This window comes from Aspergillus ruber (assembly GCF_000600275.1).
Source record: "Aspergillus ruber CBS 135680 unplaced genomic scaffold scaffold00022, whole genome shotgun sequence".
Taxonomy (NCBI): Eukaryota; Fungi; Ascomycota; class Eurotiomycetes; order Eurotiales; family Aspergillaceae; genus Aspergillus; species Aspergillus ruber.
The window spans coordinates 56,698-70,827 of NW_024467318.1; the positions used below are offsets into that span (position 1 = coordinate 56,698).

Here is a 14,130-nt window from a genome sequence, read left to right on the forward strand (position 1 = left end):
AAGGGCAAACGACTAGGGAAGCAGCCGATAAGAAATGCTGACTCCTGCTTCCGCATGCAAGAAACAAGCACAAAAAGGACGACGACAAAACACCAAGATAAGAAAGACTCAACCCGGAGTTCCAAATAACACCGGGAGATGAAGAAGTGACGAAGAGTGATTGAGGGGGGAGAGAAGCGAGAAAGAGAGAGGATGTCCAGTACTGTCGAGGAAGGAAGGAGAAGGGAAACGGGAGAGGTTGATGGCAGAAGATGGGAAGGTGCAGCAGGACCGCCCAAACGGGAAGGTGGTCACGTTTACGGAGAACACCGAGATGGGACGAAAAAGCTAGATGTACACACCAGCAATTGAATTAAGAACAATATCAGTAGATGTGTCGATTATCATTGAATCTGTAACTATCTATCAATTCTTACAGGAATGTGCCATTGGATCTTAACAGCCGACTGCGAGGCCATTGTGGAGGGGTATGAAGCGGAATAAGTAACAATGGCGTTCTTTCTTCTCCTGCCTTGTATCCCATACTCCATTGAAAAGAAGAACGGGTTATTAGATTGGCGGAGGTTGGTGGCCTACGAACTGCAAAAAAAAAAAAAAGAACAGGGTTCTGAAATGACGATGATGGCTACTTCGCCAAGCATTTTGATGTTACTGCTTTAGGCATACAACTAATTTCCGTTAGTTCTATTTCAGGGGCACATGATCTGTTAGTGGACACTCACTAGACTGGATCTACTTCCTTGGTACCCTCGAACTTCAGTAAGCTCAAGCCTGCAACCCCGAAGCATGTATGGAAGACGTCGACCATGTCACCAGGTCGATCAGCAAATCCTCCGGCCTCCGGGTCCTGCGAGGTGTCAGTAGATGGATCGCCCCAGAAGCACTACGGCTAAACACACCTGGCACCGTAGGATGAATGCAGCGAGCTTCTTTCCATCGACCCAATGAAGTCGACCAATCATGGCCAAGCTGGACATAACCCACCAGCTGTAACAGGAGTCTTCTAATTTCTCCGGACGTCCATTGAGCCCGCCGTTCTCCAGCTGTCTTTCACTAAGCCAGCCGGCCAGACGGTCTTTGTCAATGGCACCCAGTTCTCCTGCAATCGCCAAAGCCCCTACACAGGTGAATACCTGGCCTGCATGCGACTCGGCTCCAGGACGGATACCATATGCCCCATCTAGATTCTGACATCCATGGATGTAGGCAACTGCCTTGGGAACATCGACCATATGAAGGAGTCCTAAGAGAGACAGGGCATTGAAAGCACCGTACAAGAAACGTGTGTCTAGCTCTCCCCATTCGTCTCCCGCGAAGCATCCTGTCTTCTTGTCCTGTAATCCTGCAATGACTGTGACGGTTTAGCAAACGGTGACTGGTGAGAATACGATAGTATGAAGAAAAGATCATATCGTACAAGAAGCAACTTTTTGCTTGCCCCCAAGCCCGCGCTTGTCCAGTTCGTCCACTGCGTCGAGCATGACGAGGACCTGAACGGCCGAAACCGTGTAGAGCATGTGCGCATCATGGCCGGGGGCAGCACCGAAGCCACCATTGTCCCGCAAGCACGAAAGGACAAAGTTGATCGAATCCTCACGAGGTAGAGCTTCGGGGTGGTCGAGAAGATGCAGAGCCGTTAAGCCCCAGTAGACGCCATTGAGTCGTAGATGCTCCGTGAGCCAATACTCCAACTCGTCTCTCCTCTATGCATCACCCGTCAACCGTGTTCTCCTCTTGACGAATGGCATATTAAGAATCACGCACAGTGTCAAGATTCTTTACATAGGCCACATGCTTGTCAGCATAGAGCTGCAGGTCCGATCGACTCCCAGCAGCAGCACGTCCGGGACCAGAGACTAGAGCCATGTTGGTATCCCAGTATAATCTTCAGCTTCACAGTTAGTGGCAAGAAGGCTGATCTTTGTATGATTTGGTTCGTCCAGCCACAGTGGTCGGGTAAGTATGGGGTCATATGAGGGGTAACCACAGAAAAAAAAAAACGAAACAAAAGTATTGCGACGACTAGCCACGCCAGCTGTCAGATCGTCAATCAATCAACCAAGACTTAACGAGCAAATCATGCCGTCACCCAGGCTGTGCCGCACTTTATGTGTCAGAGGCACGTGTGAGTAAGTGCTGTGTGTGTGAGGAGAAAAAAAGTTTTGCGGGAGTCGAGGTGATTTGACGACCGGAGCCCGGATCAAGAGAACGACCGACATCCGATAGCCGAGAACTCACGTGATGTGTTGCCACAGGAGGGACGAGCGTCGTCGGCGGGGCAAGTGTTTCAGAATATTCCCCCTGAACAGTTATGCAGTCATGCAGCTCACCAAAATAGTATGTACATACTCTGTATGGAGCACGCTGGTACGTACCAGAGTACGTACTGCGGAGTTCTACTCGCGTACAAGTACAGAGTACGCGGAAAAAGTACGTATGTACCTGTAATCGGGATTGATTCTCTGCCCATTTTTTGGTTCTACAGAGTATCAGTACTTTGTACTATACGGAGTACTATGTACAAAAATAAAGTGGCGATACCGATCAGGGGTCAAGTCAAATTCTGCACAAGTAGAGTCTCTTATGATATGCATAAATCATGCGCTACTGCGACGAGAGTTTACTCTTGACCACTTTCAGCAAAGCCCTCCCACGTGTCCTGCCATTGTTCGAGCGACAGTGTTGTTCTTATTGTCCGTCGAATCAGCATTTTCGAATGATTGTAGTCCCGAAGTGCAAATTTACTGCTATGCCGGATCAGGCAAGTAAATGACGGAATTCGCCAACGAGCGTTGAGCAGAATCCCCACTTGGCTTCTGTTCCTGATCCAGGGGTAGTTTCGATGGTGCACAAGCCCCTCGTTAATTGTACAGTATGGAGTACCTACGGAGCACGTAGGGTGAATTACTCAGTTATCCGCGGATGGCGACGTTGTTCTCGAGGGAGTACTCCATACTGATGATTATCTTTATCTGATTTTTCTTTCGTTGGAGTAAATACCTCGTAGGGCGGGAAATAATGAAATACACACGCCGTTGGATAGTTACCACAAGGGACCCATGGAACCGTGGATGCAATGTCTCTGGACGGGTTCAGGAACCAGCTGATCCAAGCGTTTTCCGCTCAATTCCTAGGCAACGAGGGTACTTTGTGTTACGACGGTATTTCCAAGATATTTTCACTCTGTATCTAATCTGTGATAGCATCTGAATAGTAGTATTCTGCAATTCCGAATGTACTCGGATTGTTACCAAATGCTCTCATACTGTGTACTATGACATACTCCGTACGGATGCCAATTATTTCACCCAAGAAAGACTAGTGGCGAGTATGTGCGAGAACTAGTGTCAGTCTGACCCCGTACTCCTCCTCACATTCTGATTGGTGGTCGAAAGTACATCATCCCGTCCATGGCTCCAGCTGCCATTCATATTCCATACGGGACTTTTATTGGCCAAATAGCACTCACCGCCTCCACTCTCCGATCTTTCGGTGTACTGTTCCTGGGCGCAAAACAATGGTCATACTGTTCGTCATAATAGAGTGTACCCTGGACAGTCACACTGGTAGTCAGAGTAGTCATAGTTAAGAGCATTAAGACATGGTTACCTTTGTTCTCTCCTGGTCTGACCAAACGAATCATTGGTGATCATAACCTAGCTTCTCAATATTTTAAGATTCAGTTAAGTCAGTTCAACAGGCACCATTACTTACAAAGTTCGGATCATTACATGGTTCTGCGAGCATAATTCCTACTAATAATACCCTACTATCCCCACTGGGGAGCACTCTCTTTCTTACTGTGATACTCAGAGTGCTCCATCTCCTGACAACTGTCCATCTTAACTCTTGTTTATCTTATTATTGCAAACGACATTACCCGATCGAATCCACGCGCGTCTCTCTCTTTCTTTTCTGTGACGAAAGTAGTTGGCTGGAGCGTGCCTCGTTCCACTCTTTACCTACGGATACACAGAGTAGAACCCCTCTTACGCTCTTACGCTCTCTCTTATTTGGTCTTTTTATTTACCCTTAACCGTCAATCTTTATCGCTACAAATTATCCTTTTTTTATTTGATTTTTTTTTGGGGTTACTCTATCAGTGTGTGTGCACTTGCACTATTCCATCCCATCTCTCCTTTCGATCTCCCCGACGTCTTCAACCTCCATCGCCAATTCTCCCCCCCAACCTCCCTCGTGCGCCTCGTCTGTGTTTCCCTCGGACTGTGTTTCCATCATCGCGACGATTGGCAACAAGGGAAAAAAAGCATCGCAATCCAACACGAAAATCCCATCGTTCTTGTCCCACTACGTCAATAATCGTACACCCCTCCCCCTCCCAGTAGCGACGTTCACCACGCGGACGAGAAAAAGCAACCAGGACATATCGAACGAATCTGATAGAAGGATTTGATAATAACATGAGTGCAGTCTGGTATGTTCTAATCTTCTGTCTAATTTCTTTTTTCTTTCACGTCTATCCTTTCATCGTGCGTGGGTGGCGAGCAGAGCTATAGTGGTCGTGCTGGTGCTGCGAATTTCCCATTGTTCGTTGAAACCACCACGGTGGAAACCTCCTCCCAGCAAGGGGATCTTCTTTTCTTCGCTGCAATGGAATCCATCAAGTGCCAGCTTTATATTTATAGCCCTCCATTGTTTCATTCAAAACCCCTACGTTGTTCTATCCTCCATTCGCGTCGCTCTCCTTGCGGTGCGCACCTTTTTGTTGCGTCTTCTTTCTCTTCTTTCGGCCTTCCACACCCACCTCCCTCCTGCCTGCGTACCAGCACGGTCCTTTGTCTCGAGCCATTTTCCCCCACTGCCAAAAAGCCATGTCGCTGATTTTAGATCCGATTCCATTAGAACTCTTTTGCATTGCGCCCCCCCCAACATCGCATCCTCCGTCCACCCCAAACCCAGCCGCCGACGACTTCACCAAACACAAAATCAGACACGGATACGCCCTTTGGGAAACGAAATAGGAATTGGAAAAGGCTGGTTTCCATCCAATTCTTTTTTTTGAACGTGGGAGGCAGAAAAAAACAAAGCATTCGTCATCTCGCGGGACTTGAGAGAAACTGGCAACTAGTCCGGTAAAAAACAAGAAAACAATATATGCCTCAGGGGCTTATACATAAGTGTAAGGCCCCATATATTTTGATTCATTTTGTTATGGATGGGTCAGACAGTACCTCTTAAACGACGAGAGGATCTGCCAATCCTCTCGTCATCCGGAGTACATGTCCCATTTCGTCTTTATCCTCCCCCCTTATTCTCTTTCTCTCTCTTTTTTTTTTTTTTTTTTTTTTTTTTTCTCTCTCAAATCGTTGGAATATGTCTCGCATGAACGGTTGGCTAACTCTTGCCATAAGAAAAGCGGCCGATCGTGTCCCTCTGAAGGCTTGGATCATTAATTCGGTGCCCTGATATATCACTTTCAATTCACTCGTCGCCGCAATCCCCCTTAACGCGCCGTGCTAGGCAACGTCTATCCACCACAGTCATTGCGAGACCCACGATCTTCCCGCTCTCTCACCAGTCAAAATGCCGTCGCGACACTCGGCCGTTCCTAATTTAGATCTAAGCTCTTTCTCCCTACAGACGAATTTGAAGATCTCGTCTCCACTGTCACCGGGTGGCCAAAGCTCCGAGGGGCCGAGTCCCCTGACACCCCGTTCCCCTAAATCTTCATCGAGCTCGCCATTCTTCAAGGGGACCACGATCCGTCCTGTCACCCAAGACTCTAATACCAAATCCACTAGTCCAACAATTCCGCGCTCCCCTAGCTCCTACACAGCCGAACCACCTGCCACGCCAGGTGTCACGGCCATTCCCCAATACCCACCTTCCCCCAAGGATACTCCGCGTCATAACCGTGACCAGTCCCGGTCGTTTTTTGCCAATCTTAAGGCCCCCAAGTCGTCCCACCGGGCCCAGCGGTCTGACAGCTCCAACACCTCAAGTGACAAACCGAAGAGTCGGGGGAGCTCGACAGATCGCAAGACTCCCATTTCGTCCAAGCAATCTGAATCATCTCCTGATCTGCTAGGTGCCGTTGCCCAACAAGAAGACAGTAGGTTTCCATGCTTCAAGGTCCGAGCGCGCCAGATGACTAACCAACTTTATCGGTAGACACGGACAATTCAGACGACAAGAACTCGCAATTGGGAATCAAGAAGGTAGGCTCGACTACCGAACCTGGCGTGAAGAAGAACAAACCCCGTTTTGCGAACCTCTTGTCGCGTTCTCGTTCGATTAGACTGGACGACTCGTCCACCAACCGATCCGCCAACCGACGCCCTTCCACGAGCTTCATGAGACTCGAAGACACCGCCAAGCGAGAATTCCCAGAACCCCCGAGATCTGCGACATTTCGGCCCGAGCGCCCGGTCAAAGCTACCGGAAATCAGATGGCTCGCAACTATACTGCCCAGTCCCCTGTGGATTTTGGCAACGGCGCTGCTCGAAACAAAAACCTCGGCGGTGCAATGGCTCCGTCCGCGTCGTTGAGCCAAGTCTCAGGTGCCTCCGCTGCGTTGTTTAACAACATCAAGCAGTCCTCCACTGGTGCTGCGGACCGTATCGGCAAGGCCGGCAAGGGATTCTTCGGCAAGATCACCAGGAGTGGCAGCACCAACGAGCGCGAGTTAATCAACGATGACAACTACGTCTGCTCAGTCATCAATATGCCTATCATTGAACAAGCGCGACGCACCAGAATCTCGAAGCGACTTGAAGACTGTAAAGATAAGACGGAATTTTGGATGCCCGCTTTGCCGTACCGCTGCGTGGAGTAAGTTGGCCGCTAGCTTACTTGCCAGGCATCTTACTAATGAACTTTATAGTTACCTTAACTTTAAAGGCTGTGAAGAGGAAGGCCTCTATCGTGTGCCTGGTAGTGGAAAAGAAGTGAAACACTGGCAGAGACGCTTTGATACAGGTGAGTCTCATTGCTAATATTCTGGTTTCGCTGTTGCTAAAATGTTTCAGAACTTGACATCGATCTCTTCGAGGAACCCGATCTGTACGATATCAACACTATCGGTTCGTTATTCAAGGCATGGCTTCGTGAATTACCCGACGAGTTATTCCCGAAGGAGACGCAAGCTATGATCGCTGAGAAATGCGAGGGAGCAACGACCGCTCCGCAGCTCTTGAAGGATGAACTCTCGAAGCTGCCACCCTACAACTACTACCTTCTCTTCGCCATCACCTGTCATCTTAACCTCCTCCACTCCTACGTCGACCAAAACAAGATGGACTACCGCAATCTTTGCATATGCTTCCAGCCATGCATGAAGATCGATGCCTTTTGCTTCCACTTCCTGGTCTGTGATTGGAAGAATTGCTGGCAGGGATGTTGGACGGAGAAGGAGTACGTCCAAATTGAAAAAGAGATGGATGAGGAAGAACAGGCGGCCGTACAGGCCAAGGAAGAAGCTGAATCGGAACCGCACGCGAGTGACAGAGCCATCTCGTCCTCTGGTAGCAGCCAACCTGCTGCAGAAGAGGAGTCACAGAATCCTCCTTCTCGCCCCGAGACATCTAGGGGCCGTAAACAAAGGCCAAAGGAAATCAATACCGGTGCAACTAGCGGCCACACTAGGAGCATTTCCCAACTACCCGAGCTTGGGCCACCGCTTTCTCCGATTCGCATTTAAACGACACCCACTCGTCATATTGGCTGACAGGACGTAGTCCTGATGATTTTCCTTTTCCGTCGATACCTTGTTCTCCATTACCTCCGAATTGCGTCGTCGTGAACCATTTCTCATTTCATTTGTACTCGATTACTTTTTGGAAAAAGGCTGGCCTACCTTGAAGCTCTCATTCTTCTTTAATTGTGCTTGGCGCCAGCGGAAGATATCCAGGATTGCGTTCGTCTTGTACTCTTTTCTTTTCTTGTCTTTTTTTTTTTTATAACTAACATTTTCGAATCTCCTCTTTTTGGTCTTGGTTCTCGATATCGATTGCGCTACATGATTTATCGGTTCTATTTTTCACTGTGCATACCCATGTCTATTTCCTTTTTCTGGTGGTTGGTTCTTCGCTGCATTGCCGTTTTGAAGTGCATGCCTGGCGCCTTTGGAGTCGGTCTGTATCTCTGTATCTTTTGTCTTTTTATCTCTATCTTGTCTGTGTAACTCTCTCATTTACTATTTTTTATGGCTTTGGCGATAGGATGGCAATCTGCTTTATATCGTTTCCTGCTTGAATATGGTCTTTTTTTTTTTTTTTTTTTTTTTTTTTTTTTTTTTTTTTTTTTTTTTTTTTTTTTTCTGTTTCAGTTTCAGTTTCAGTATTATCGGCCTTGCAATGTTTCTTTTGTTTTGTGCACCCTTCTAGATTGGCTCTGGGTGTAATCTTGTATGATAGGCGAGGCCAATTCAATCGAGAATGACAGTAATTTGCTTGACTTGAGTAATTGTTCTGAATGCCTAAATGATGGAAAGTAAATCACAGCTTTTTGATTTGTCTCAATGGCAGTATGTATAGTTCAACATAGCACAAACAAGAACCATCGACTCCAACCCAACGCCTTTTTAGTCCAACAAGAAAGAAAAGACCAAACAGTATTAACCGCCTTAGTTACCACCCTTCCGAGCCTTCTTCTCATTCGACCGCATCTTCCTCTCATTCCTCCGTATCCTATCCTTCCGCTCAGCCCTCGACATTCCCCGCACTGAGCTGCCCTTCGCAGCAGCATCCTCCTCCTTCTTCCAATCCTTCTCATCAACCTCCACCAACCAATCATCATCATTCTTGTTCTTCCCCTTATACCCCCATCTAGGCACCCACTCGCCTTTCTCCTCATCGTACACCAACTTTTTGCGCCGCTCCTTATCTGCAAGCGCAGCGCCGGGCTTCGAGCTGTACTTACCGATGCCCTTTTTGCGCGCGAACAGCTCCCATTTCGTGGGTGGTTTGGGCGTGGGAAGGGGCTTGTGCCGAGGAAGCGAGGTGGCGGGCGGTGGCAGGGTGAGCAGCACGCCTTGTTGCGTGGAGGAGGTGATGGGGCAGGTGGTTATGAGTTGGTTGAGAAGGGATTGGACGCCGTCGCGGGCGGTGGCTTTGAGCGAGGCGTTGAGGGGCTGGTCGCGGGGGAGTTCGAGGGGGTTGGGGTCGTTGGCGAGTAGGTGGCCCAGGTCGAAGGTGTAGGGAGTGGGTTTGGAGACGGTAACGGGGCTTTTCATCGGTGCATTAGTTCTGGTTCTTGGCTTTTGTAGATAAGGAAATCTCACAGTCTTTCAGACTTCGAGTCGGCACCCGCTGTAAGAGTGTTTGCCATTTCGACTTCTGTCATTTTGATTGTGGCGCTTGTTTTCACAAACAGAGCGCAGGTCAAAAAGTTGATGTTGGTGACGGAAGTTGTATGCGAAAAAATTGGTTCTAGATAAATTTTGGACCGCCGCTTTAGCGCGGAGCCGGCGCGCTTAAGGGCGGCCGCCGCACTATACCCATTTCGGTAACAGAAATAATCTGCTGTGCTCCGATTCCCCAAGTTACCATCTTCCACCAAAATACTACCCCATTACCTCCACCAACTCTGCCAATTTGCAGCAGCTTGCTTGACAGTCAACCACTGGCCCGTGCCAGTGCATTGCAGTCAAACAATGGCTTCTGCTTTCTGCCGAAGCTGCCTCTCGCGGCTCCCTCGAGCAAGTCTCCTACCGCCGCCCACCGTCCCTCGAACCACCACCACCGCAACCGCAGCAGCAGCAACAGCCGGATTCCACACATCCGCCGCGCACTATGCCAACCCCACAAAGAAGAGCAACAGTTTGGACAGCGGGCCCAAATACCGTCAGGCCAAATCCGCCAAGATGAAGAGGAAGAAGCCGGTCGAGCGGACCCGTCCCCCGCCCATCGGCGAGCGCAAGGCCCTCCGGAATCGCATCGTGCTGGGCAACCCCAATGCTCTGGAGCCGACGGATATGCAGAACATTTCCGTTGAGAATATGGGAGACCCGCGCGTGCGTGGGTCGGTGGTCGGCCTGCCTGTGTCGATGCTGGAGCAGTTGAGGTCCGTTCACGCGTTTAAGAAAAGTCAGGGTTGGGGGTTATTCCGTCGTCCGGCAACTTTTATGAGGAAGGAGGCGTTGGAGATGGGCCGGTTGTTTGAGAAGATTTCGGGTGAGGAACAGGGTAAGGTTGTTAAGAAGGTTATTACTGGTAAGGTGGGGTCGGGGAAGTCGGTGTTTTTGACGCAGGCTATGGCTATGGGTTTTCTCAAGAACTGGGTTGTTTTTACTGTGCCTGAGAGTGAGTAATCTTCCTAATTTTGATGACATGCAAGCTAACTAGGTTTAGCCCAGGAATTGGTCAACGCGCATACTGGTTACGCGCCACTTGATGACGCCAACCCCGGCCTCTACGTCCAGAACCAAGCCACTTCGCAGTTGCTACAGCGCACATTCAAGGCCAATGAGAAGGTCCTGTCCGGCCTAAAAGTCTCCCAGGAACACCCTGCCCTGAAGTCGCTCGTCAAGCCCGGCATGACTTTGGCACAGCTAACCGGCCTCGGTATCAAGGATCAAGCCGTGGCCTGGCCCATCTTCCAAGCCTTGTGGGCCGAACTCACCAGCACGAGTGCACCACGTCCCCCCGTCCTCGTCACTGTGGACGGCCTCTCGCACTGGATGCAGAACTCCAAGTACCGCACCGCCGACTTCAAGCCCATACACGCCCACGACCTCGTCTTTGTGCGCCATTTCCTCTCATTGCTCAAACCCGGCGTCAACGGCAATTCCACTCTCCCCAACGGCGGCCTCCTCCTCTACGCCACCTCCGGCTCCAACAGCCCGCGCATCTACTCCTTCGATGTCGCCCTCAAGCAACTCGAAGCCACCACCTCGGGAATAAACCCTAAGAGCCCAGAATTCCCGCAGGTAGACGCTTACCAGAGCCCGGACCCGCGCGTCATTGAGGCTTTCACCGCCCCGCAGCCCACCTCAGCTAAGGAGGGTAAATTGGAACTGCAGCCCCTGTCTGGTCTCACGCCCGAGGACACCGTGGGGTACATGGAGTTCTGGGCAAAGAGCGGTCTTATTCGCCAGTATATGAACTTCCGGTGGGTGTCGCAGCTGTGGACCAAGTCTTCTGGTGGTATTATTGGGGAGCTGCATCGTCTTGCAGGCCGGCTTAGGGTCCCTCAGCGTACTTAATCGGTTTTCGGTTTAGCTATGACCTGGTTTTGTGTGATCACATCGAAGTCCGTTAAATGGCATATGATGATGGATGTGTCTGAATATCTGTATTCTACTTATGTTCCAGTTTGGTTTCTTTTCTCGTTTATTTGTATGGATAATGGAATTAAAAAAATCTGTATGCTCATGATTGAAATTATACTTGAACGGCTACTATCACGCTGGTAAAGACTTTATCGTGGCTGAGTGTACCGGAATAAAAATGACCTGATGAATTGTAGGGCTTCTCTATCACAGCCTCCTTATGCCCCATACAGATCACGGATTCTACGAACACATCGCGATTGGTCGATTACGAGATGCACTGCATTCCTAAAATGGGCACGGCGCAGCAAGGCAACCACGATACGAGGGTCTAAGATATCAGTCGTCGCTTCGCCCGGGATCTCTTGTCTTCACTGACTTCTCAATTTCTACCAAAATGGCCGACTCCCTCTCTATCGCCACGTGCGCCATCTACGCCATCTTGATTATTCCAGTTTTGTATCTGCTTGTCAGACATGCACGCTTTGGCTTGGCTGGATGGCTTTTGTTGTTGATTTTCTGTGTCATCCGGATTGTCGGTGGTGCTTTGGAGATCAGCAATACTGGCACTGCTGCCGGCATTATATCCAGCGTGGGACTCTCACCTCTGCTGTTAGCAACGAATGGCATCCTACATGAAGCGTAAGTGCTGGCATATCTATCTGGAGTCTAAATATTGATTTTGACTACCTTGGACTGAAAATAGGAGAACGTACCGCATCCGCACTGTAGGCTGGAAAGCCCCCGTGGTCTTCGAATTCCTTGTGCATGGTCTGGTAGCCGCTGGGGTCGTCCTTGCTGCCATCGGATCCTCAAAACTCCAGCGCCTTGACGAGCCAATTGACAATGCCGAGAAGATGGTTAAGGCGGGAATTGCTCTCTTGACTGCTGTATGGGGGATACTGGTCGTACTGGCTGGGCTGTCTTTTGCCGCGCCACGAACAAAGTATGGCGCTGTCATCCGTGCAGGGACATTAGTGAGTTTCGGATTTCATGATATCTAAAGCCTGCATTATCAAGTATAGTTCAAACTAACCTATCCACCCCCAAAACCAGCTGCTTTCCTCCGTCTGCCTCGCTCTCGTCTTCATTGGTATCCGCGTCCTCTACACTCTTATCATCCTGTGCACACAGAAAGGATCCCTCACCCTGGGCTACGGTACTATTGCACTCCGCATTGTGCTCAGTTTCCTGCCCGAGGTGATCGCGGTGATCATCTACATCTGTGCCGGGTTTATGACGCAGTCAGCAGCGACTAAGCTGGCTAACGATGAGTTGGAGGATTCGTCGGCTCGGGAACATTTATCTAGGTGATCATCAGGGCGCTACCAGTTACATTAAGCACTGTAGTTGTTTCTTTTTCTGATATAATAGTTATCATCAGTCTTCTTCACACAAGACCGTTAAATGCACAACAACAACAACAACAATAATTATAATAAACATATGCGTATAGATATTTACTGCCCATCCAAAATCTTCACAACTTCATGATTTCCCATTTCCACCTCCGGATCTCTCGCAGTCTTACCTGGAAATCTCTCAATCCAGCGACAATCCCCTTCTCCAACAGAAACCGCATAAAACCAAGTGCATTGGACCCAACCGCGTAATGCAACGCCGTCTCCATCGTATCCCTCCACGAATTCATGCCCGAGAACTCGTGTTTCCGTTGGCTTATATCAATTCCGGTTTTCTCCAGTAACCACGCAAGGACCTCGATGCGCTCCTCCATGCTGTAGCCCACGCTACCGTGCGCGGCGCAGTGTAAGGCGTTGCTACACCGGAAGTCACCGCCATGTGCGGCTAGGAGCTCTAGTACTGGGGTGGAGGCATATTCACCAGCATGGCTGAGCACGTTAATGTATTGCCCGATGTTTTGAGGGTTGGGGTCTGCGCTGTGGGCGAGGCACCACCGGACGCGGGGTTTGCTGTTGACAACCTTTCTGCTTTCATTAGCAATCGCGCACTTGCGTTCATGGTTAGTGAAAAAAAAGGTTAGAAATGTTATCTTAATATCTAACACTAATACCACACCCGTTCATTAATATCCCGCCCAAACCCCTGGAAAAGCTCCAACACGGTCCTACCCCTCCAGAATTCTTTGCTCGAAGACTTCTTTAGGAGATGGCAACCCAAAGAGGACGTTGTCTGCAAGGGCAAGAGCCAGGAGATAAAGTGCTCCAGAATAAATGGGTTCACCAGAGTTCCAGATGGCAGTGCTGAACCTAATGGTATCAGTTTCCAAAACTCAACAGTGAGGTATTAAGCTTGAAATTATAATGCTTTAGCTTTCTGATCACTGAGAGTATTTCCTCTTCGGCCAACTCATGCTCAATCCACTGAAATGACTAAAAAAGCCATTCATTCAAGGAAGCAAAGTGAGCTTATGTAGTAGAAATTAGTCTGATCATGGGAAGAAGTCCAGGACGAACTCTTGGGCCCAAACTAAAATTGTGTGCATCGGTTGGTTGTCCATCAGAAGCAAGCCCTCCTTCCATAGACTTAATGAGTCTGTGGATGAACTCTTTGAATTACTTAAGTATTGGAGCTGGAAGTCCCTCTCCAACCTAGTAGCCTTCAGGAATGTTCGTCCCCTTGATGAGAAACCTAATAGATAAATGTGAGTGGAGTAGCTTATGTCCAAATGACAGACATACTCGTTGTGACGGCCTGGTCATGTTGGCTGGCTATCACGTGAGATGCAGTTGTTTGCTTTGTTGATAAATACGGCGCCACCTTCTTTCTTCCTTCCTCATGTTGGTTATTCTCGTCGATAGCTACCTAGGTAGAACCCATGAGTTGGATGTTCCATTATCCTAGTAGAGCGCCGTGACACTCGTCATATTTGCACACCCTTTATCTACATCTCTCCCTGGTCTTCATTGATGCTCTACCC

The 14,130-nt window shown here is 49.3% G+C and overlaps 6 protein-coding genes across 6 annotated transcripts; 3 read left to right on the plus strand and 3 right to left on the minus strand.

Moving 5' to 3' along the window:
- Positions 1-566: 566 nt before the first annotated feature.
- On the minus strand, positions 567-1,858 carry EURHEDRAFT_414422 (Rab geranylgeranyltransferase subunit beta BET2). Its single transcript, XM_040782429.1, has 4 exons — positions 1,418-1,858; positions 900-1,351; positions 723-847; positions 567-668 (listed from the first exon to the last, which is right to left on the minus strand). The coding sequence occupies exons 1-4, from the start codon at positions 1,515-1,517 to the stop codon at positions 626-628; spliced, it is 720 nt and encodes a 239-aa protein (XP_040636918.1). The 5' UTR covers positions 1,518-1,858; the 3' UTR covers positions 567-625.
- Positions 1,859-5,414: 3,556 nt separating this feature from the next.
- EURHEDRAFT_153825 (putative Rho GTPase activator (Bem2)) lies at positions 5,415-7,820 on the plus strand. Its single transcript, XM_040777799.1, has 4 exons — positions 5,415-6,073; positions 6,133-6,793; positions 6,846-6,940; positions 6,991-7,820. Exons 1-4 carry the CDS (start codon positions 5,545-5,547, stop codon positions 7,659-7,661), a joined length of 1,956 nt encoding a protein of 651 aa, XP_040636919.1. The 5' UTR covers positions 5,415-5,544; the 3' UTR covers positions 7,662-7,820.
- Positions 7,821-8,332: 512 nt separating this feature from the next.
- EURHEDRAFT_482880 (ribosome biogenesis protein RRS1) lies at positions 8,333-9,369 on the minus strand. Its single transcript, XM_040785525.1, has 2 exons — positions 9,243-9,369; positions 8,333-9,186 (listed from the first exon to the last, which is right to left on the minus strand). The coding sequence occupies exons 1-2, from the start codon at positions 9,302-9,304 to the stop codon at positions 8,586-8,588; spliced, it is 663 nt and encodes a 220-aa protein (XP_040636920.1). The 5' UTR covers positions 9,305-9,369; the 3' UTR covers positions 8,333-8,585.
- A 146-nt stretch (positions 9,370-9,515) lies between these two features.
- EURHEDRAFT_504457 (mitochondrial 37S ribosomal protein mS29) lies at positions 9,516-11,402 on the plus strand. The gene is made up of 2 exons (XM_040785812.1): positions 9,516-10,263; positions 10,312-11,402. The coding sequence occupies exons 1-2, from the start codon at positions 9,615-9,617 to the stop codon at positions 11,163-11,165; spliced, it is 1,503 nt and encodes a 500-aa protein (XP_040636921.1). The 5' UTR covers positions 9,516-9,614; the 3' UTR covers positions 11,166-11,402.
- Positions 11,403-11,628: 226 nt separating this feature from the next.
- On the plus strand, positions 11,629-12,545 carry EURHEDRAFT_404354 (uncharacterized protein; the record flags this gene model as incomplete). The annotated part of the gene is made up of 3 exons (XM_040780304.1): positions 11,629-11,873; positions 11,938-12,208; positions 12,288-12,545. The coding sequence occupies 3 exons, from the start codon at positions 11,629-11,631 to the stop codon at positions 12,543-12,545; spliced, it is 774 nt and encodes a 257-aa protein (XP_040636922.1).
- A 166-nt stretch (positions 12,546-12,711) lies between these two features.
- EURHEDRAFT_379301 (uncharacterized protein) lies at positions 12,712-13,563 on the minus strand (the record flags this gene model as incomplete). Its single annotated transcript, XM_040779158.1, has 3 exons — positions 12,712-13,177; positions 13,322-13,459; positions 13,535-13,563. 3 exons carry the CDS (start codon positions 13,561-13,563, stop codon positions 12,712-12,714), a joined length of 633 nt encoding a protein of 210 aa, XP_040636923.1.
- Between the last annotated feature and the right edge of the window lie 567 nt (positions 13,564-14,130).

Excerpts from the sequence above, each read along its gene's own strand:
- EURHEDRAFT_414422 (XM_040782429.1), bottom strand. The coding sequence starts at position 1,517 with ATGCTCTACACGGTTTCGGCCGTTCAGGTCCTCGTCATGCTCGACGCA. Across the intron at positions 848-899 it reads CATTCATCCTACGGTGCCAG|GACCCGGAGGCCGGAGGATT; the intron begins GTGTGTTTAGCC and ends GACACCTCGCAG. Across the intron at positions 669-722 it reads AAGGAAGTAGATCCAGTCTA|TTGTATGCCTAAAGCAGTAA; the intron begins GTGAGTGTCCAC and ends AACGGAAATTAG.
- EURHEDRAFT_153825 (XM_040777799.1), top strand. The coding sequence starts at position 5,545 with ATGCCGTCGCGACACTCGGCCGTTCCTAATTTAGATCTAAGCTCTTTC. Across the intron at positions 6,074-6,132 it reads CGTTGCCCAACAAGAAGACA|ACACGGACAATTCAGACGAC; the intron begins GTAGGTTTCCAT and ends CTTTATCGGTAG. Across the intron at positions 6,794-6,845 it reads TTGCCGTACCGCTGCGTGGA|TTACCTTAACTTTAAAGGCT; the intron begins GTAAGTTGGCCG and ends TGAACTTTATAG.
- EURHEDRAFT_482880 (XM_040785525.1), bottom strand. The coding sequence starts at position 9,304 with ATGACAGAAGTCGAAATGGCAAACACTCTTACAGCGGGTGCCGACTCG. Across the intron at positions 9,187-9,242 it reads GACTCGAAGTCTGAAAGACT|CCCCGTTACCGTCTCCAAAC; the intron begins GTGAGATTTCCT and ends ACCGATGAAAAG.
- EURHEDRAFT_504457 (XM_040785812.1), top strand. The coding sequence starts at position 9,615 with ATGGCTTCTGCTTTCTGCCGAAGCTGCCTCTCGCGGCTCCCTCGAGCA. Across the intron at positions 10,264-10,311 it reads TGTTTTTACTGTGCCTGAGA|CCCAGGAATTGGTCAACGCG; the intron begins GTGAGTAATCTT and ends AACTAGGTTTAG.